The sequence below is a fragment of the Mesoplodon bidens genome (assembly GCF_964165515.1).
Source record: "Mesoplodon bidens genome assembly, chromosome: 14".
NCBI classification, from domain to species: domain Eukaryota; kingdom Metazoa; phylum Chordata; class Mammalia; order Artiodactyla; family Ziphiidae; genus Mesoplodon; species Mesoplodon bidens.
Window position 1 is genome coordinate 82,993,764 of NC_138170.1, and position 23,070 is coordinate 83,016,833.

Genomic DNA, 23,070 nt, shown 5'->3' on the forward strand with positions numbered 1-23,070 from the left:
CCTGGGGCGCTTGCCAAAACACGCCAAAATTTGGAGGCCAGAGAGAAGGTGCCGAGGGAGGCAGGGCTGGGTGACTCACTTCCCTCTCCCCAGCCCGCCTACCCGCCATTGCTCCCGCTGGCGCCGGCAGCCCCACCCAGCCCGCCTCCTTCGGGCTCCCCGGGCAGACACGGGGCGTGGCTACCCGCCGCCCCGCCCCTCAGCCCGGGTCACGTGATCTGTCAGTTTGCGGAGACGTGGGGGAAAATGGCCGCCGGCTGTGGTGAGCGCGACGCGCTGAAAGCCGAGGTCTCTCCCTTTCTAGTCTTCTGACAGCGCCTGCGGCAAAGCGGGCCCTTTCCGCCCGAGCTGTGGAAGCCGTCCTGGGACCAGGTTCTGAGACGGTCAGTGTGGTGCTCGGCAGGGAGGGGCCGTGGTGGGGTGTGTAGGGGGACGAGGCCGAGCGAGGAGGGAGCGGAGGAAGGGTGAGGCCGGGTGTGGGGAAGGGGCCGTGGCCGGGTGAGGGGGGGCGCGAGGCCAAGTGCGTGTGCGGGGTCGAGGGAGGGGAGGGAGGGGGCGGGGGGCGCCGGTGTCCGGCTTTCCGGGCCGGTCCGCGCTTGCTGGGGCGCCGGGAAGGTCTTGGACTTGCTGTCGCAGGTGGTCAGCCTTTTGAGGGGGTGAGTGAGATGGGGGATGCTAGTGAAACAAGTGTCTTTTGGTTATTTTTTCGGAGCAGCCGCAGGCACACCCACCACCTCGAGAACCCTCTTAGCTGGTACCTCTAGGGCAGGCGTTCGAGGTTTCTTTCCCTGGGCTTCCACGGAGGAGGTGGTTGGTTTTTCTCCCTTTGCTTTCATATTGGACTCCATTACTCCATTGTCCTGTGCAGGCCGTTATATCAGCAAAATATCAGCAAGCCATTGATTACGACGCTTCCTTGATTTATTTATAGGGAAGCGATTTGTCAGCCAGTAACGTTGGATTATTTTTCTTTAAAATTGTTTTGACACATAGTAAGGTTTAAACCAATGAAGAATATTTTCTTATTAATAACTATTTATGGAGCTATCTTTGCTAGCCGCTAGGGGGCACTGGTTAAAAATGTAGCTTTCTTAGCCTTACCCTCAGAATTCCCATTCAGCCGGCCTGGGGTGTGGCTCAGGAATCACCCCTTCAGATAGGTGACTGTGATACGTTCTGTCACTGTCCCCACTTTGACAACACTGAGGATCAGACATCTAAATTTTTTTAAAGCACCTTAAGAGACCTGATGCAGAGCCAAGGGTGAGAAATGCAGCGTCAAGGTTGTGTTCTTTGTTCTCTAGCTTTACCAGCGTGGAAACTTTCATCAGAATCATTTTGGGGTGCTTGTTAAAATGTCAGTTTCTGCGCCCCAGATCTACTGAATAGGATTCTCTGGGGGAGAAGCCCAAGGAATTTGTGCATTGACAAGCTTCCTGAGTAACTTTAATGCACAAGTTTGAGGATCTTTGTTTTACGCTCTGTGCGAGTGATTTCCAGGTCTGTTTTTCCAAAAACTGGGTGGATTCTCCAGCCCAGGTTTTTTCGAGCACCTCACATTCAGCATGCAGGAGTGGTGGGGAAGGAGGGGATACTAACCAAACAGGAAAGTCCTGACCTTCTCCGGACTTCACTTTTTTTTTTGTTAGCGGCACCATCATCCTCTCATCACCTATGCTTGGTATCTAGTCATCTTTGCCAGTTCTTTCATTTCTGGTCACATAATTTTTAAAATTTCGACATTCAGAATCTCTCTTCTGGATATTTTGGTAGGTCAAAGGGTCCAATATGGGGGATTTTATACTGTTCAAGTTCATATCGCTCATTTCTTCTGCATCCCTACCCCCTGTCCCCTCTCCTGTGGGCTCTTCTGGTGGTTGTCTGACTGGTATCCAGGGTTCCGATTCTGGGCCACATACGCTGCTGGGGGAAATTTTTCCTAGGATCATGTGAGTGTGCCATCCCCCTCTTCCTGCTTTTGCTCAGTTTCTCTGCTACTATATTAGGGCTGTTTAGAAGGCAAGGGACAGAGATTTACTCTTTTACCTCAGGGAAAAGGAGATTTGCAGGACTGACTGAGAATCGGAAAGAAATCGGGATCTAAGGCAGTTCCACCTTCTGTAGACCTCTCAGGGGCCACACTTGTTTTCTCACTTATGAGGAGTCTTCTCTGTTCACATCGTTGGATCCTCTCTCTGCTGACTGGCTGCCTCAAAACTGTATCGTTTTGTTCATGGTCTGTAACGACTGGGTCTCTGGTTTCTAATTTCCAGTTCTAGAGAGAGGAATCTGATTGGCCCAGCTTATCTTTTTGAGCAGTCACGTGTCCTCATATGCTCATCACTGGTTGTGGCTGATGGTAGAGAACATGGCTGTTGAGGGTAGTGGGAGCTACGGGCAGGCAGAGTCCTACAGAAGAGGCATGTTTAGTATACCTATACAGTTAACTCAGTTTGGCAGTTGTCTTTGATGTTTCTACTTGCTCTGGACCTGTAATAGTTTCTGGGGACATAAGAACAAAAGAGAGACAGCCCTTATCTTGCAGAGATTACAGATCTAACCACCCTCACTTTCCAGTCTTAGCTCTAACTTTTTACTTACATTCCCTATCCACGCTGTTCATTGTTTCCTGGACATACACTACATAGCCACTCAGCACTCTCTGTGTTCATTCTGTTCCTTTTGCCTGGTATGCCCTTCTTTCATTTCCCACCAGTGGACCCAGTCTTCAAGGATCAACACAAAGTGATACTTCCATGATATTCCAGTAAGAGTAGGAACTGCTCTTCAGAACTCTCATAGGACTTAGGGTTTCTCCAGCACTGTTCTACCTTAAATTATGACTTGGATTTATCTGGATACTACACATTTGCTTTTTGAATTATGTTGGGCAAATTACTTGTGTATGAAACCTGTTTTCTCATCTGTAAAATGAGAGATAATACTTAAGATTATTGGAAAATCAAATAGATCATAGATATAAAAGCATCTCATAAACTGTAAGGTGACGTGTAAATGCTCTTTTCGTGATGTTCTTTTATGTCTCCTGGTGAACGGCAAGCTTGTTGAAGGCTTGATAGGAATCCACTAAAGGCTGTCATGGGCCTTGCACATGATGGTGCCCCGGAAATATCTGCAGAACAGATGAGGTCTGGCCCCCTGGGCTGCCTTCGTTCACCTGATGCCTATTGAGCCTGTCCTTTGTTCCTGGAAACGAGTCAGGCATGGGGGAAACTGGTGACCAAACCAGACATGCTTCCTGCCTGGGAACACAGTCACTGCAACGAAGTGCAGGGTATCTTTAAGGAAGACTGAGAAAGGAGGAGGGAGAGAGGAGGCCCTAAGCTGGTCTGGGAGGGGAGTGGGCGGTCAGGGAAGCCTCACTGGGGGAAGTGACTTTTAAATTGAGACCTCTAGGCTGTCTGTCGGTGGGTTGGCCATACGTGTCTGTCGGGATGTCGGGATGATGGAACCTGTGGAAAGGATTCATTTAAGAGGGGGAGCACGGCTAATCAAAAGTGAAGCCTCTGAGGGAGGGATTGGGAGACCTGGCCGTCGAAGAACATAATCTGATTTACTGGGCACACTTGAGATCAAATTCTTGATTTGTGAGAAGCCTGGCTCATGGGAATCATTTTATAACTGTCAGCTGTGGTAGACTTTTCTGTTAAATTAATAAATGTGATTTGATGATCAAATTCAATTCAGGCAACATTTAACAATTCTTTAATATGCACAAGAAACTGTTTTAGGCGCTTCTGAATTTGTGAAGGTAAGACTTGTGAAGTTCCTGCCGTTAAGAAAGCAGCCTCATAGCACAGGGAGATCAGCTCGGTGCTTTGTGACCACCTAGAGGGATGGGATAGGGAGGGTGGGAGGGAGGGAGATGTAAGAGGGAAGAGATATGGGAACATATGTATATGTATAACTGATTCACTTTGTTATAAAGCAGAAACTAACACACCATTGTAAAGCAATTATACTCCAATAAAGATCTTCAAAAAAAAAGAAACTTAACAGTAAAGAAGGGATGGGTGGATGAATGCAGAGATTACCAGAATTCCAGGCGTGTAATGCTGAATGATCAGCAAAGCCTGCTCTAATATTTCCCCCTAAGTACACAAAGTAGAGGATCGTAATGAACCCTCCTCGTGTGCCCATCCCCCAACTTCAGCCAACCAATTTTATTTCAGCCATTTCTCTCTTCCCCCAGCCACCTCTTTTCTCCTCCAGTACTTTAAAGAGCCCTAAGTCTCCATAGGGCAGAAACAGTGTCTTATTCAAGTTGTCAGTGACAACCTGAAGCATTGTAAGTTACAGACTGCCAACAGACTACTGTTAGATTGAACTGTTATTCAATTATGGCTGCGCAGAATTGCATTTTTCAGAACTGTATGACAAAGGTAGATCACCTTTCCTTAATAGAGTCGTTTAAAGAATATCTTTCAGGTGGCTTAAGGCAAGGCAGCTTCAATTTTTTTTTTTTACTATTACCATTTTCTGCTGAATCTTCATCTAAAGGGATCTAAGTCTGAAGTCTTTTAATATTAGTCACAATCTATGAGTGATAACTTTTAAAGTTTTATGTATCTCAAGGTGATACACATACCATCCACATAACAGATTGGAGGAGAGAGGTAACAAGATTTGAAAATCTTAAGAGTTTCAATTTTTTTTTTCTTTTTAACAACTGAGGTCAATGTCTATAACTACTTTTCTTTACTATGCTCATTCCAGTCTTGTGTGATACTACAGTGAGGAAAAATATTTGATCTAAATAAGGGCTTTGTCAGACATCTGCATGTGTGTTTAAAATTTTTATTTTAAAGTAATTGCAAACTTACAGAAGACTTGTAAGAGTAGTACAAAGAACTCTCTTTTACACCTTAACCAGATTCACCAGGTGTAACATTAAAATTTAGGGTGCACATAGCCTCTGTAATTATAAAATATTCCTGTTAATTCCATAACCATTTAATGACGATATACCAAGCCTTTCCTTAGTTGCTGAGGACGAAAAGGTAAGACATGATCTTGTTTTCAAGGATTTCAAAGTAAATTAATAATTGTGATATGTTATTATAAGTGTAATACTGCAGATATGCATGACATGTAGGTGTACTGGGTGAAACTGACCAGGGCGGGGCAGGAGGTCCCAGAGGAGGATCCCCCGGAGGTGGGATTTGAAGGAATGTTTCCGTTTGTTAGAAAGTTAAAGGTGGGTGAAGAATTCCAGGTGGGTGGATCAGTGTAGGCATGCTCATTCATTCTTAGATATTGGTGTCTGCTGTGTGCCAGGCACTGTTCTACATGCTGGGGATTCAGCATCAAACAAAACAGGAGTAGTCTCTACTCTCGTTGAGCTGCATTTTGGAGGTGGGGTGGACAATGAGGAGGCAGACGAAAAACCCAAAAACCAAAACACAAAGGTTTCTTGAGTGATGCTCAGTGCCGCGTGGAAAAGTAAGGCAGGGTGGTGTAATGAGGAACGCTAGTGGGGGTGATGGCTGTTTCGTACACAGTGGTCAGGGACGCTCTGATCAGGTGACATTTGAACAGAAACCCTGGCTAGCCCGAGCAAAATGAAGGCGAAAGAGAGTGGTAGATAAGCTCAGGGACATGGAGAGGGGCTGGAATAGGTCAAGCAGGGCCTTTGGGGCTGTGATAAGGAATTGGGGTTTTCATTTCGAGTGAGAGGACAACTGCTGGGGAGTTTTGAGCACAGGATCGCCAAGATGCAGCTCAGTGATTTAGGAGTGGTGTTGCAAATGCAGGGAGCAAACTGAGCAAAGGCAGGTGTGTGGAGCATGTTAGAGATACAGGTACAGGGGCTGCACCAGGACCTACTTGTCGGAACCTCTGAGGGAAGGGCCCAGGCATCTGTGTTTTACAAGCTCTGGGTGATTCTGATGTATATTATGATTTAAGAAGCTCTGGTCCAACTTACATTTTCAAAAGATGACCTGGTTGCCTTGTGGAGGATAGACTGTGGGGAAGGCAAAATGGAGGAAGGGAGAGCAGTTGGGATCTAGGTGAGAGGTCACGGTGGCTGGACCAGGGTGGTTGTGATGGAGGTGGTGAGTGGTGACCAGATGTGAAATACATTTTATAGGTGGAACCAAAGGATTTGCTAATAGCTTGAATGTAGAGTGTAAAGGGACGAGATAAGTCATGGATAATTCCAAGGTTTTGACCTTGGAAGAATGGAGCTGGAGTGGCCGTTGACTGAGATGGAGAACGTGGCAGGAGAGGCAGTGGAGCGCTTTCTTTTATTTGTGGGTGGTGGTGAGGAGGAGGGTTTGGGGGTTGGGTCTGGAGTTTGGGGTTTGGATGAGTTAAGAGAGAGATGAGTGTGAGTCTTGGGAAGAGGGGGGTGGGCACTTTGAGAGCTGAGCTATGGGGCCTTGTTTTTACTCCTGCCCATGGAGGTATATTTGCACAAGTTTAAGGTTAAGAAAGTAATATAGTTAGTAGTAACTTTTTTTTCATAATCCCAAATTATGATCTGATTTAACAGGTATTGTAGCTTTCTGTGAAAATGTCGGTTCTCATATCACAGAGCGTAATAAATTACGTAGAAGAAGAAAACATTCCTGCTTTGAAAGCTCTTCTTGAAAAATGCAAGGATGTAGATGAGAGAAATGAGGTAAGACCAAGTTTCTAAAATTACATTCTTCTTACAAATATTTGTTGACTACCCACTATGTACGAGGCACTGTGCTAAGGATAAAGGTAAGTAAGAAATTTGTAGTTCTCACCCTCAGTAATGATATAATTTCTTATAGTTAAAAGTGCTTTGAATTCTGTATTGTTGGAATACATTTGAACTTATATAAATGATTGAATATTGAATTTACGCTTTATGATTGAGACTTATGTTTGGCTTTTTTCCAGATAGAACAGTCACCCTTCAAGAAGTTTAATTACTGAAATCAAAAGTGTTTCTAGGAAACTTTAGAAGAGCTTCTAAACCCAATCTTCTTATAAGCAGATTAACCAAAAAAAAAAAAAAAGAAAAAAAAAAGATTAACGAGACAAAATTAGGACTTTCTGAAATATTTTCTTTCCTGGAGCCTCAGCCCTCTTCCTGAGTTGTTCATTCCACACGCCTTGGAATTTTAAAGACTTACATCTTTAAGAGACAGTTAAATAGGTCGTATGTTATGTTTAATAAGACAGGGAAGTATATATTGATCATTTTCATTAACTCGTATTAGATATTTCTATTCAACAATACAAGCAAATAAAATGTTGATTATTTTATTGTGAACAGCCAAGCTGCAACATTTTAGGGACTAATAAACTTATTGTATGAATTTTTTAAGTGGCAAAATATGTATGTTTTATAGAACTTAAGAAAAATAATCCTTTTTCTTAGGACTGTATTTCAATACAGTGTAATTTTTTTTTTTTTTTTTGGCCAGTGAATAAGATGAACATGGACTGATTTTAGTTGTACACAAATGTATATATATATGTATATGTGTATATGTGTGCACATATGTGTATCTGTATGTGTAGACATGCAGAGTTGTATTTATGATTTTTTTTTTACAGTGGGAAAAAAACATAAAATTTACCATCTTAACCATTTTTAAGTGTACAGTTCAGTGGTGTTCAGTAGTGTTAAGTAATTCACATGTTGTGAAATATTTCCCGAACTTTTTCAAATCTGAAACTCCATATCTATTATACAACTCCCTATTCCCCCTACCCCGACCCCAGCCCCTGGTAACCACCATTATACTTTCTGTCTTTATGAATTTGACTACTCTAGGTACTTCATAGAAGTGGAACTGTACAGTGTTTGTCTTTTTGTGACTTGGCTTATTTCATTTAGTGTAATATCCTCTAGGTTCATCCATGTCGTAGCATGTGACAAGATTTCCTTCCTTATTAAAGCTGAATAATATTCCATTATATGTATGCACCACGGTGTGTTTATCCACTTATCCACTGATAGACAGTTGGGTTGTTTCCTCCTCTTTGCTGTTGTGGATCCTGCTGCTATGAACATGGGTATGCAAATATTATAAATGTTTTGAAAGCTGCTGAATCAACAGTTATTACTTTATTATTATTATTATTTTTGACACGGGGTACCTAATTTTATTAAATGTTAGCTCTCGTTAAAGAAATCGTGATATAAAATTTTTGTTATTGCAATACAGTGATGATAGCTAATGTTTTTATTGACTATGCAGATATGGTAATGGTTCTGTATATTTAGCTCATTTAATTTGCATAGAAACTCCATAAAAAATTATACTCTTATTTATCTTGACTTACAGATAAATGACTTAATCCTTCAGTTTCCTATCCAAGATATTACCTGGTGAAATCCAAATTGAACCCATTCTGTTTGACTTCAAACAAGCTATGATCTGTTTATGCTCTTTTGTCTTTGAGTTTTAAGCATAAGTTCATCTAATGATAATGTCTATATCTTCAATGTTTCTATATTGAACAAACTATATTTTGGTTAGTTGACATCATTATTCCCTTCTATGATTTTGAATAGTCAATAATTGTTATGCATAAATGAGATAAAATTAATAAATGGAGATTGTTCATTGTTATAAAAGAACTGCTTATGGAAGTAGTCATTTTATTAGCATATATTAGCATATTTGGAATAATAAAATGATAGTTTAAAAAGATTAAGTTTTACTTCATAGACAGTTTCTTTAGGAATATTGAGAAAATAGCTTCACTTGGAAGGAGAAAAATAGCACATAATAAGCATAAAGTTAAATTAATCTTACAAAGAATGAAGTGTATTTGGTATAGAGCTTAACTTGTCATCATGCATGCAGTAGCATTTACTGGTTATTAGTGACATTTACATCTAGTTTAGTATTCTATAAATTAAAATTGGATTTTTAAAATAATACTTTGAAGCAACCTGGGATTTTTACATTATGGCTTCGTGTGGTGGTTGTGGAGAAAGTAGCTTTCTCAAGGCCTTTTTTAGCATTTTGCTTCTACAGCTTCTGATTAAATTTAATTTTTAGAGAATTCTAAAAAGTTGCTTAGACCGTCTTCCCTCTTTCTTGCCTTTAAAAAGTGAAGTACCTAATTACCTCATGTTAATATGTTTGGTTATCAGTTTTCAAAATGTTTCTTAAATGTTACATCAATAAAATAAAATAATGTGGGGAAAATTGCCTGATGCTGTGCTTAGCATATGATGGGCTGCAATTAATAAATGCTAATTTCTGGGCTTCCCTGGTGGCGCAGTGGTTGAGAGTCCGCCTGCCGATGCAGGGGACGCGGGTTCATGCCCCAGTCTGGGAAGATCCCACATGCCGCGGAGCGGCTAGGCCCGTGAGCCATGGCCGCTGAGCCTGCGCGTCCGGAGCCTGTGCTCCACAACGGGAGAGGCCACAACAGTGAGAGGCCCGCGTACAGCAAAAAATAAATAAATAAATAAATAAATAAATAAATAAATAAATGCTAATTTCCTTCCTTTTTTTCTTTCTACTTTATTTGTAAACTAGATAAATCTCTTGGCCTCTGAATGTTCTCAATGATGGCAAGTCTTTGCCCTTTGTAGATCAGTGAAGGGCTTTAATTTAACTTTATTTTTGAAAAGAGCACTCTCAGCTCTCCTTGATACAAGGATATAGTGTTGAGGTTGGACACTATTCCCTGTCTAAGAAAATGAAACAGGGCTCTAAGTTCAGGAGGTGAATTTTGTTACATGCTTACAAATGTAGACCCTGAAGGAAGCTTCAAAGGAGAATTAAAAAATGTTCTAGTTTCACTACAATTATTGGAAGATGTATTGATCCTGCAAAGGGCAATGGTTATCTAGGTCCAGTACACCTGAATAAATAGAAGTGGGACTACCTAGGAATTGGGAAGAGCAGAAAGATGCTGAATAGGAGGTGTTTTTGCATTGTAGCTTCTGGGAAGCTGAGATAAAATATGGTAGCTGTTGTGCGGAACCTTAGTTGGCCCGCAGTGTTCTGTTTTGGTGTTTTGGTTTGAGGTCATTATCAATAGAGTATTGTATGAGTTATGTGATCCTGTACTTTTTGGAAAGAAATGGGTTTGGGATTTGCTGGGATGTGTATGTGGGGTTAGGTAAGGAAGGGTCCTTTAGTGATTCATATTGAAGTGGAAGAGTAAAGTCGTCATGACCGTTTCTAAGTCACTCTGTCTCCACAACTGTAGTTACTAGATTGGCTAAGCAAGAACTAGTAGAATAAATATGTTCTGTGATGAGGTGCAACTTATAAGGCAAATATCCTTCTACCTTAAGGGACTTAACAAAACTTAATGGCAGTCTTTCCTGAAAATCACTTATCTATTTGGATAGTGTAGCTACAAAAGGTTGAAAATTGCTTTGGACTGCATGTAACAGCTCCCAAAATAGTGGCTTAATCAAATTAAGATCTTATTTTTCTCATGTAATGACAAGCTGGAGGAGCCATTCCAAGGCTGATATGATGGCGTCAGGATCTCTTCCCAGGCTCCTCTGCCCTTCTGGCCACTCCTCTCTGTGTGCTTGTTACTTCACATCAGCTGTCTTGATACAACTGCAGCATTGTGTCCACATATCAGACAAGAAGGAAAAGGGAACGGGCCAGCCGAGTTAGTCTAATTACTGAGCCTTCCTGGGAGACCTAGCCAGAGTGGTGCCATGGATTATTTCCAACTGCAAGTAAGGCTGAACAATGTAGGTGTTTTTAGCTGAGCATGCTGCCACCCCCAACAAAATCCTGTCGCTCTAGATACTGGGTAGACAACTAATAGTTTCTGCAAGAGAAAGTTATGACTATTCAAATCTTTCATTTGTCTTGTTTCTAGTTAATCACATTTATACCATCTGTCTTATTTGTGTTATGGATTTTAATACACATCTAACTTATTTTTTCCCTTATACTCTAAGAGCACCTGTCTTGGTGAACTATCTGAAATGTGACTGTGACCCCAGAAAGTAAACAGAAAGCTCCTGAGTCTTTGGAATTACAATTTTGAAAACCGATGTACAAGTCATATATCCTTAGGGCCATAGATTCAATTAGTTGGCTTTAATTTATATATTATACCATTGATTTTGAAATTTCACTTTTTATCCCAGTTAATCTAATCAGAAGGGAGAAACATGCTGTAGAAAGTAACTCAAAGACATTAGAGCTCACAGAGGCAAGCCTGGTGTAATAATTGATGTCTGTAGGTATGCCTCAGAATCATAAACATAGTGTTTAAGTTAATCTGTTTAACAAGTAGCAGTGTGTGTATTACTTTTTAGAAAAGTGGTAATCATAAAAGTTATAATCAAATTTAATATTTAAAGGGTAAACTTTTTCACCTGGAAAATCTATTTATGCATAATATCTCATTCCCTAATGACCCTGGTTGAATGACAGGTGACTAACACATATAATTTAGTATCCATCATTATATGAGTGTCTGTATTTAATTCGATTTACTTTTGTACTTTAACTCAGTATTTGTGTTTCTCTTTACTTGTATTCTTATAGTAGCATCTGTTGTATATTGCCTGTTAACTATAATTATTTCCATGTTTGTATGTTGCCGGTAGTGGATTTTTAAATTCTTTCAGACTTCGCTCACTCATTTACTCAATAAATATTTGAGTACCTGTGTGGCAGTCACTTTCTCTCACCCTGGGGGTGTACAGTACTAAACAAACAAAACAGACATGCTTCCCACCCTCTGGGAGTTTAGGGCCTTTAGAGGAAACACAATAATCAGTTGTTAATCACACAAATAAATGTGTAATTACAAACAAGGATTAGTATAGTAAATGAAATTAGAGGGGGTTAGCAAGGCTTCCCTAAGGGGTTGATGTTTGACCCAAGAGCTGCCCGGTGGTTAACTGGGTGGGGTAGAGGGAAGAGTTTGTCTGAGGGTCCCGAGGTGGGAAAGAGCTTGAGGGCACATTGGTGGGGAGGGAATGGCCTGGCACAGGTTTCGAGGTAGGCCTGCTGTCCTCTCTGCATCGTTAGACCACAGGCCACGGAAGGATTTTGGTTCTCATCCAAAAGAGCAGTAGGAAACCATTGAGGGTTTTAAGCAGTGGAATGTTGTCAGATTAGCATTTAAAAAAAATCACTGATGTTTCTCCCCCCACTGATACACATTCAGTAAGTAGGTGCTTAGATAAATATTTCTCTAATTGAATTTAGTTTTTGGTGTAATTTTCGTGTACCTTAGTATGTTTCAGCACCTTTAACCCAATGCTTCTAACCTGTTCGCTATCACGGCAAGTACAGAAAATGATAATGTGTGTGCTGCACTTGCAATAGCCGAGGCTTGCTGCTGGAGGGAACCTGTCCCAGGATCTCGCTGCCCAGGCCCTGCTCTGCTATCTCAGGGCTGGGGAGCACTGTGTCTTATGCTGTGACTCATTCTAGGCACGGGCTGGGCAGCTCTGATGTAGCTAGTAGGGGCTTTAGTTTAATGAATTAAGGTTATAAGGGAAGGCTTAAAAAAACTACGTAATATATACAGCACCTGTATTGTTTTTATTTATTGCTTTACTTTCTTCCCTCTAGTCCTGATAAAACATCTTATACATACAGTAAAACCACATTCTATATCATATTCTAACTGTATTGTAGAGAATTTGGTTACCACAGATATCCTAAGATCTTTATATACATTGTGGTAATTACGTTTCAGTGCCTAGTATTATTCATGCTTACTTATTTTGAATAAAATTGCAGTGCCAAAAACAGATTGCTAATTCCTAAAAAAAGTCTCATTTTCTCTTTGACTTTTACATTATTAGTAATCTGAAAACTTAAGAATTCAGAGGTGTTTCTAAATTAATGAAATACTGTAAATAGCGCTTAACATAACATCAGGAAAAAGTAAGTGTGCTATAATTAACTGGTATTTCAACTAAAGTACAGCATCTTGACAAGTTCTCTGTGTCTTTTATATCTCCAGTGTGGCCAGACTCCATTGATGATAGCTGCTGAACAAGGCAATCTGGAAATAGTGAAAGAATTAATTAAGAATGGAGCTAATTGCAATCTGGAAGATTTGGTATATATTGAAATAATTTACTCATTTGTCTTTTTCTTTTCCTTAACTTTGCTTTTAAGAAATGATTCAAAAATAATAGATTATAGATTGTACTTCTTCTGTATCTCAACTTTGCCTAGTAATATGCTAACTCAATTCTTTAAAAGGGGTAATAACAGGAGAGAAATTTTTACTTTCAGTGAAAGTTCTCAGCTCTTCAGGTTTTTTTATGTATAGATGGCACTGGTTGAATAGGGAGCACGTATACTTAAAATTAAATGCCTGCCTAGAAGATATGTATGAGTCATATTGTGAAGTAACTCCCCATAATGGTATCTTATTATTATAAATATCACATATGATAAGCCAGAAAGATGTGGGCCCTTCTGATATCGTTTATGAGGGATAAATCACTATTCCAAGAGGCTTACTTTCTCTGTTTCCCAGGAATTATTTTTCAGGGTCACACAGCTACATCTGTTTTTCTGTTTGTTTTTATGATTCAAATTGATGATATTAAATTGGTGATTTTAATTGAGTGATCATTTGAATTAAATTATAGTACACTCATGGATAAAAGTTAGGATAGGATACTTGTAGGCTTTATTTAAAAAAATAAAGAATAGTTCTTTATAATATAGTTTCTAAACTCATCATATGGGATCTCTTTAATAGTTTGTAAATGTGCTCTTAAATCTGATTGCAGGCTCTTTAATTTCAATTTATAGCAATGGTTGCCTAACCACAAGGGTTAGCTTTGAGGTTTTGATAGTCATCTTTTCTCCTTTTTAAAAAACACAGTATGTGATTAGAAGTCCAGTGAAAAGACTGAACAAGCAGTTGTGAAACTGTTTTTACACCATTGTAGTCATACAGGTAGACAGATAAATTCTTAACAGAGCTTATGCTTCAGTGTAATTTCAGAGTAGTTTAGAGTGGGTCGGATCATGTCAATTTGGTATGATCATCTGGTATGTAAATTCACATTTATTTTTCCTCACTTTGGAATGTTATTTTTGGTTTTGAAATGATAACATTTGTGTCTGTGTGTCAAGGATAACTGGACAGCACTTATATCAGCGTCAAAAGAAGGGCACCTGCACATTGTGGAAGAACTGCTTAAATGCGGGGCTAACCTGGAGCACCGTGACATGGTATGGACATTCTTTATCCATTGTTAATCAGCTGGAATCTTATCAGCAGTAATGGATATGTGTTAGGTCTTGTATTTTTATGTGTGAGGTGATACTATAATAATGTTTTTAGGATTTGGGATTGGGCATTGAAATGACCCTCAAGAATGTTTTAAAACCCGGTGATACAATGCACCTCCTTTAGAATATTCTTAGTCATTATTTTCTGTTTATTTCAGAATTTTAATTCTGAAATGTTGTTAAAACAACTTATTACCCTTTATAATGTATCAGTTTTAGAACTCATGAGAGAGTTGTTCCCTTTAAGGAGAACTTTAAGAGAGACATAGTATAGTTTTAAAAATATTTTCAGTTGTTTAAAGTCATGATTTTCAGAATAATATTTATAAACTTATTTTCAAAATGTGATTGTGTTCCTAATGCCATCTGTACACATTACAAGTTTGACAAGATATGATTCTTAATTATCTCAGCTCTTATTTGATCTTGGCATCTGCTTAAAGCATAAAGGTGAAGAAAGGGATCATTTCTGGCTTATTTATTCTGCAAAATGTTCAGCCTTTTCAAAGATTAATTTTAACAGGGGAGAAAAAGAAGGAATTGAACTGCCTTGATATAGAAAACATGTATTACCTTGCTGATGATGCTTTATGAAGTACAGGTGGCCTGAATTTTTAAGAAACTGCAGCACTCCACCATCTTGCACTTAATATTGTACGATGTAATTTATACAGTGTTCTTCTACAGTGTTATATTTATTCTTAAAACTTAGTGAAGTGGTTGGTATACTTATTTTTACAGAAGGATACAGAACCATTTGTATCCTCCCTATTTCTGAAAAAAAATTGAAGTATATTGCTATAAAAATTTAGGGAGAGAAGGTAATGATGTCAGTAACCTAGGCAAAGGATGGGTATGGCAGATAGCAGTAAAATGCAGTGTTCTTATCTTAACTGGCGTATAATAAAGCAGAAGAGAAATTCATGGAATTACCTAGTCCTCAATATTTTATTAAAAGCACCATACCATTTTATCAGATGAATTAATATTAGGTAGCTTTTGTATGCCTAATCCCTTTAGGTGCTTTTTAGCCTCTCTATCATTAATTGACTTCTCAGAAGAATCCTATGGGCTAAGGGTTAATTTTGTTCTCAGCATATATAGTTCAGGAAATTGAGACTGGAAGAAATACTCTTTGCCCAAAGTCACTTAGCTCTTAAGCAGTCAGACTGAGGTTTGAACCCAGGACTGCTTACTCCAAAGGCTTTCTCCTTTATCATTCTTCTATATATATCAGCAAGGGAGTTAGGAACTATAAGGTATACATTATGAATGTGTAAAAACTTGGCAAGATTTGTAAAAAATGGTCTCTTAAACTTTCTTAGTTCTCCATATTTCTCATTTCCCTGAAGTACTTATCAAATCACAGCACATTTTAACATTTAAAGGGCCTCTGTGTTTGGCTTTTAAACTCCCCAAATTAGGGAAACTGAGGACTGTGTCCCCTTAGTAGTTAGTATTGAGAGACCCTAACCTCAGAGAATTGGGTGGGTGGTGGCAGCTGCTGAACTGTGAGGGAAGGCAGAGTCCCTGGGACTTGTGTGAGGAGAGGAGAGTGTACCAGGGCTTGTCTGGGATTCGGGAATAATTCCAAGATATAGTGTCAGGAAGTCTAGTGAGGCTTCTTCCTTGAGAAGACCTTTAATGGACACCAAACTACAGCACTGCTATAGGCAGTCAGTTCCAGTCTTTTCAGTTTGCAAATTTGGGCATAGGTTTCTCAAGATTAAATTTTTATCTCAGAGATTCTTGCATAGGGTGATACTATACAAATTAAAATGAGGGAATGATATTAACACAATTCTGGGCAGGAATTTTACAGATTAAAATATTGGTGTGTGTAAGACTTGACTAAATGCCCAGCTCAATAATTTGACCTAAGTAAATTATGTCAGCCTTTCTTTGTCTTTCATGACCTTGACACTTTTGAAGACTTCTTGTCTGGCATTCTTAGAATGTCTCTCAATTTGGATTTGTCTGATGTTTCTCATGATTAGATTGAGGTTGTGCTTTATTGGGAAGGAGGTGATATGCCCTTCTTAGTGTACCACATCTAGGTACATACATCACCAGAATGTATCACTGGTGATGTATCTTGGCTAAGGTAGTGTCTGTCAGATTTCCCTTTGTAATTACTAAATATTTGAGGGAAGATACTTTGAGACTGTACAGATATCTTGTTTTTGATTAAACGTTCATTCATTTATTTTAGCATCCATCAATGCATCTTGCATGCAGCAGTTATGACTGTGGTGTTATAATGGTGATTTTTCTATTTTCATCATTCCATCTACATTTATTAATTAGAATTCTTCTGTAAAGAAGAGTTCTCTCTTTCTGACTCTGTCTCTGTCTTTCTCTGTCTCTCTAAATATATATCTATATATAGATATATGTAGATGTACATTTTAGCACTTCCTTACTTTCTGGCATTACAAAATGCTTCAGGCTCAGGTTCATCTTATATTTTCCCTGCCTTATTTCCCTGATTATCAGCCCTGGAATCAATCAGTTTTCCAAGGAACCCTAGTTCCTGCTTTTTGAAAATGATATTTAGAAACCAGTAATCTAGGTGTTAGGTGTGCTTATTGTTACTGGGATGTCACTGCTTGTAGTCCTTCTCAGTGGATAGATGTAGGAAATACGTGTCTGTATATTAACTCCTGCACACGCATACATCTATTCTGTATCTGTGTGTGTGTATATATCTATATCTATATCTGTATCTATTTATTTTTAAAATAGACTAGGTTGATAACCATGAACCCAATCCACTGTAGCCTTCTCCCTTTTCTTAATTTGTAACTCTCCTCTGACTGAGAGAAATCTGGCTCTCACTATCTACACAATATATTTACTTATTTGTTCACCTCTAGTATACAAATAGTTTCAGAATTTCTAATCCATACCCTAAGAGAAACAGATTTGCTACTAAATACATTGTTTGTGTACAGTTCTTTTCGTCTTTAGCATTATTACAGAATTCAGTCAAAATATTGCTTTCCAGAGTTACCTAGATCAGCTTCTAAGTAATTATGTGATTCATTTGTAATATAATTAATTCATCCCAGTCTATATTCTGTCTTTCTTCCCCATATTCTAGTTGATTTTTAAAAACTTTACTTACAATAAAATTCGTCTCTCTGGTGTTCAGTTCTGTGGGTTTGACAAGCGCATGATGTCATATGTCCACCGCCACAGCTCTGTACAGAGCAGTTCCATCATTTGAACAGTACCCTCATGCTGCTTCTTCACAACCAGCCCCTCCACCCACTCCCCAACCCAAGGCTACCCCTGATCTGCTTTCCCTTTCTATAGTTTTGCCTTTTTCGGATTAGGGCAAGTATTTTTTTTAAAATTTCTTTTTTAGTGACAATGAAACAGAATCAGAAGGATTAAGTGATTTATGTTCTTGAACCCTAATTTGGATTGGTGCAAATACTGATTTTAAAAAAAAAGCAAACAAAACATTCACTTCTTAGTATAATTTGATTGCATTTGTCTCTTTCATTGAATTGCATTATAGCTAAAGAGGACATTGCCAAAACAAGAACACTACCCCTGTAGCTTAAAAAATAGAAAGTTATCATGCTGTTAACTCATACTTAATGACTTTGCCTACCCCTGGAAATCATGGTCTACAGATCATTGCCTTCTCATCCTCTCTTTTTTAGCAAGAGGTATGATAATGATCTGGAATTTATAGGATGGGTTTAGATGCAGGAGTTGAATAGGATTGCTGGAATCCCTCTCTGGAAAAAGTCTAGACTCATACCAGGAGGAGAATATCTAGAGACATAGAATGTTTACTGAAGGAAAATATTTATAAAACCAAAATAAATCTTGGAAATTTGGAAAGAGTCCAACATGAATGTTCCCTATGTCAATTTCCGAAATATAATACAAACTTCGGAGTAATCATTACTGGACTTAAGAGATTTGACTTTTTTCAGATACTATTGTGTATTTCTCTGGGGAGCTTAGGTATTTAAAACTACATAGTAGTGATTTCTTAAAACAATGGTTCTATAAAGAATAAAGCTCACAAAAGGAACTTTATTAATGCCATTTTTGTGCTTAGAGACAATCCAGTGTTTTGTTTCCCTCCCCCGCCCTACCTTTTTGTTTTCTTTAGGGAGGATGGACAGCTCTTATGTGGGCATGTTATAAAGGCCGTACTGAAGTGGTTGAGTTGCTTCTTTCTCATGGTGCCAATCCGAGTGTTACTGGTCTGGTAAGCGTTAACAAAAAATCCATCTGTAATGTAAGTGGTAAGTTCTTTTAGGGAATACTTAAGGCTGGTTATGCTTTGGATTTCATAGTGGATAAAAATGACCTAGATCTTGCTAAAGATAATAATGCAGAATGTGATTTCAAAACACAATGAGAATTTTTTTCTGAGGCTAAGCTTATTTCTCAGTTTTTATCAACAAAAAGGCAACTCTTAGAGTTTAAATGTTAATTACAACTATACAATAGTTCAAAAGGAGATTTTGAAATCCTTAAGTCATCTTACCTGTTTTCTGTGCGTATGTATTCTTAATCGAAACTCTTTTAAAGAAAAGAGACATTTACCAAATACCATGCCACTTTTCTATATTCTTTTTTTTTTTTTTCTGGCCCTCTCCACTGCTAAAACCTTACTCCAAGTCACCTGTATTAGTTTTCTGTGGTTGCTGTAACATCACCACAAACTTGGTGGCTAAAAATAGCAGACTGTACATTCTTATAGGTGGTAATACGTGCATTGCTATTGTACTTTGCTTGAGACTTGATCTCAGACTGCAGATTAAGAAATTGTTTTATTGATGGGGGGATTCCTTTCACGATGTATATGTATGTCAAATCATTACATGCACTTTAAATGTCTTACAATTTTATTTGTCAGTTGTACCTCAGTACAGCTGAAAAAAAGGAAACGGTTTTATTCAAGTTAATGGACGGATTATAAAGAAAGGTTTTATATTCTTATTAGTCTTACCTGTTGGTTAGATAATTACACTGTGTGTTGAATCTATAAAAATAGATGTGTTCATAATATAGATTTATTTAAGGTTGAGTGCATCTCAGTTCCCAGTTATGTATTATGAGTATTCCATGTGTTTTTAAAGTGGAGAATGGTCTGTAACTTGATTTTGTAAAATACTCCTTTATATTGCTCCCTTTGTTGTTTCCTCTTCTTAGCAAGTGTGTGCTGTAAATACCCACCTAAAAGACTTTTTCTCCCCCTCCCTCCCCCTCCCCTCCCTCCTCCTCCCCCCTCCCCCTCCCCTCCCTCCTCCTCCCCCCTCCCCCTCCCCTCCCTCCTCCTCCCCCCTCCCTCCCCCCTCCCTCCCCCTCCTCCCTCCCTCCCTCCCTGTGTACCTACTCACCCACCTGCCTCCCTCCCAGCAGTACAGTGTTTACCCAGTCATCTGGGCAGCAGGGAGAGGCCATGCAGATATAGTGCAACTTTTACTGCAAAATGGTGCTAAAGTCAACTGCTCCGATAAGGTAGGTCAGCAGGATCTTTCCAGGTTCTAGTCCATGTTACGTCCACTCAGTGTGTCTAACTTACAAGGATTTTCATATGATCTCATGCGGCGGCTCTGATGTATCTTATGTTTATATTTATTAATATATTTTATAAAGACACACATCTCATAGGTGGGTTCCTTCTAGGTATTAAATACACGCTAAGTGTCCTTCCATTGTCTTTTATATCACATTCATCATTTTCAGGAAATAGATAGGGTTGACTCCCTATCTTCATTATTTTCTGTTGTAGCTCTTCTTTCTACTGTGGGTCCTGTCAGCCTTCTCTGTGTTGTTGCCAGATGATCTTTTAAAATTTAAGTCTTGTTCTTTCTCTCTCATATTTAAAATCCTAAAGACATCAATCCCTGTTATGATGTATAAAGATAATCCTTGCCTCTGTCTCTACCCTTTCTCCTGCTCTCTCTACCCCAAACTACCTTTGCTCAACTATCAAATGATGCAGGTTCCTGAGTCCATCTGTTTTTAACCCTCCGCATCTTGCAGGTGCTCTTTCACAGTGTGGAGTGCCCTCTCATCCTCGTCTGCTTTAGCTTCTGTTCATCCTTCACACTCAGCTCATGTGCCATCAATCAGCTCCAGAAAGCTCCCCAGGATTTTGTTCTATTCATTTTTTTAAATCCTTAATACGCCAAATATTTGATAAATATTTATTTAATTATTTCATTCTTGCTTGCTTTTGGAGAGCTTTGATAGCTTCTGTGGTTTCAGGGCAAAGCCCAGACTTTTCAGTTGGACCCCAGTCTTTCTTCCCAGGTTCACTTCTTGTCATTCGTCTCCATATACACTAAGCTTTTGGATACAGAATACTGTCTATCATTCTGTGAACTTTTTTCCTTTATTTCTTTATTTACTTATTTTTGGCTGCGTTGGGTCTTCGTTGCTGCGCGCGGGCTTTCTCCAGTGGCGGCGAGCGGGGGCTACTGTTGGTTGTGGTGCGTGGGCTTCTTCTTGTGGTGGCTTCTCTTGTTGCGGAGCACGGGCTCTAGGCGCACGGGCTTCAGTAGTGTGGTACGCAGGCTCCGTAGTTGAGGCGCTACTACTCAGTAGTTGTGGCTTGCGGACTCTAGAGCGCAGGCTCACTAGTTGTGGCGCACAGGCTTAGTTGCTCCGCGGCATGTGGGATCTTCCTGGACCAGGGCTCGAACCCGTGTCCCCTGCATTGGCAGGCGGATTCATAGCCACTGCACCACCAGGGAAGCCCCATTCTGTGAACTTGTATGAATTTCTATGAAGGGCGTGTCTTTGTTTATCCTATTCCCTCTGCTAGGAATGTTATGACCTCCTCTGCCTGATGAACTCCTATTTATTTTCTCAAGGCTCAGTTGAGGTGTTAGCTTCTCTGTTAAGTGTCCTTAACTTACCCAGTCAACTTAGACGCCCCTTCTTCTGTAGTCAGTATTCACTGTCCATACCTCCATCAGTGCACAAAAGTTCTGTTGGTCAAGGCTGTTATAAAAAGTAGGTATTCATTAAATGTTCATTTCAACCTGCAGTCTCCCATGTAGTTAAATGTCGCTGTGAGTGTTCTTGTGTCTCTTCATTGCCTTATGAATCTCCCCAAAGATAAAGCATTGCTTTTATGCATGATTTACATTCTCTGATGTCTTTTGAATCACGTTCCATCAGAAGGTGCTTTTGAGTGCAGTTTCTAGGCGGACATTTATTTTGTCAGGTACAGAGGCTGATCTGGGGTGGTGGTTAAGAAGAGCACAGACTGAAGCCAGGCTTGTTGGGTTCATGGGTCTTGCTCCACCTCTTAGCAGCTTTGTGACTTCGAGCCTGTAATTAACTTCTCAGGGCCTTGTTTGCTCATCTGTTAAAATGTGATATTATGATTTGTACTTATTCTTCTGATAAGGATTACACACATTAACTCGTGTAAACTATTTAGAACTGTATTTGGCACTTGGTTGTTACTATTTCAGACTGTTGGACTTTATATTTCACAAGATACGGGAAGCAAAGAAAGCTTGTTGGGAATTAGGGGCTGTGTGACATTATGATGGAAAAATTGTCACTGATTGTAAAAGTTAAAGTTAATTAAAATATATTTCATGCAGTGGTTAATCATCTATTCAGGAGAAATAATATGGGGAAAATATGATTTATCCAGGATTAAAATTATCATTGGTATCAACCGTAATCTAAAAATACTCGAAGTATGATTTTTATCGAAATTCATGGTGAGAGCTAGTTTCTTTTAATACACCTTAGGTAATAATTTTAAATTTATTATTTCTTTAATAGTATGGAACCACCCCGTTGGTTTGGGCTGCACGAAAGGGTCATTTGGAATGTGTAAAACATTTATTGGCTATGGGAGCTGATGTTGATCAAGAAGGAGCTGTAAGTATCTTTTCTATTTTAACTGCTGGTAGTAGAGAGATGTTTTTTGTTTTAAGAGAGAGAATACTTTTTCCTTAGTATACCTAGAAAAATTTCCCTATAGTTTCTAAACGCTACTTAGAAAAACAAACATCTTCTGTTATCCTGGTAAATATATTATATTATAGATATTATGTATTACAAATATGTGCTTTTAAGGATTTATTGCTAATGCATATAAATTTTGGGAGGCTAAAACTATATAGAATATCTTTTAGTAATCTTAGTATAAATTAAAATACTCCCCAAATCAAATTGTTTGAATTACTATTGTGGAAAGAGTTTCTATTCTGTTAAAATACCTTTTCTTTAAAATTTTAAAATAATATCATAATTTTTTGATATTTTAATCTGTGACTTGTTTTCTCTAATAGATTTAAAAGTATCAAAAATCAGTGGTCAAAACCTATATAGCTTAAAAATTGGTTCAGTATATCTTACAGTCTAGCAGTTATGAATTCCTTATTGAGTACCCGCTGTCCACCCAGCCCTGTGCCAGACGTGCTGGGGACACTGGAGAAGCCTATCATATCGCTCTTCCCTTGAGCTTATAAGAATATAGGTAAGGGAGATGACATTTATGCACAAGAAACAATGCAGACTTCTATTAACATAATTATTGTTATTATGTGAGATGGATCATAAAGGATTCTGAGAAGAGTTGCTACCAAATCTCTGGCTGCAGTGTAACAAAAGTGAATTCTAAATCATCAAAAGTGACTTCCTGGCATAATACCAACCAGCTCCTCCTATTGTCCATGTTGACAGAAGCTACTAATTGATGCCCTTCAAGGGGTATATAATACTTTAGTGGTGTGTGGAGATAGAGCATGATTCTTACCCAGCCATGGAAGTCATACCTTTCACTTGCCTCCTTTCTGGACAGTTTATCAAATGGATGAGTGGCTTGTCTCTATGATTATTGACT

At 39.1% G+C, this 23,070-nt stretch overlaps 1 protein-coding gene across 4 annotated transcripts in view; it reads left to right on the forward strand.

Moving 5' to 3' along the window:
• The first annotated feature begins 202 nt into the window (after positions 1-202).
• KIDINS220 (kinase D interacting substrate 220) overlaps positions 203-23,070 on the forward strand; it is a 91,022-nt gene continuing 68,154 nt past the window's right edge. For 2 of the 4 annotated variants that reach the window (XM_081254291.1, XM_081254293.1), the window contains exons 1-7: positions 203-383; positions 6,518-6,646; positions 12,928-13,026; positions 14,061-14,159; positions 18,355-18,453; positions 19,611-19,712; positions 22,005-22,103. In XM_081254291.1, the coding sequence (XP_081110417.1) occupies positions 6,539-6,646; positions 12,928-13,026; positions 14,061-14,159; positions 18,355-18,453; positions 19,611-19,712; positions 22,005-22,103 (606 nt within the window). In that variant the 5' untranslated portion in view covers positions 203-383; positions 6,518-6,538. The remainder of the gene's footprint in view (positions 384-6,517; positions 6,647-12,927; positions 13,027-14,060; positions 14,160-18,354; positions 18,454-19,610; positions 19,713-22,004; positions 22,104-23,070) is intronic. The other 2 variants (XM_081254292.1, XM_081254294.1) reach the window with 1 other exon arrangement.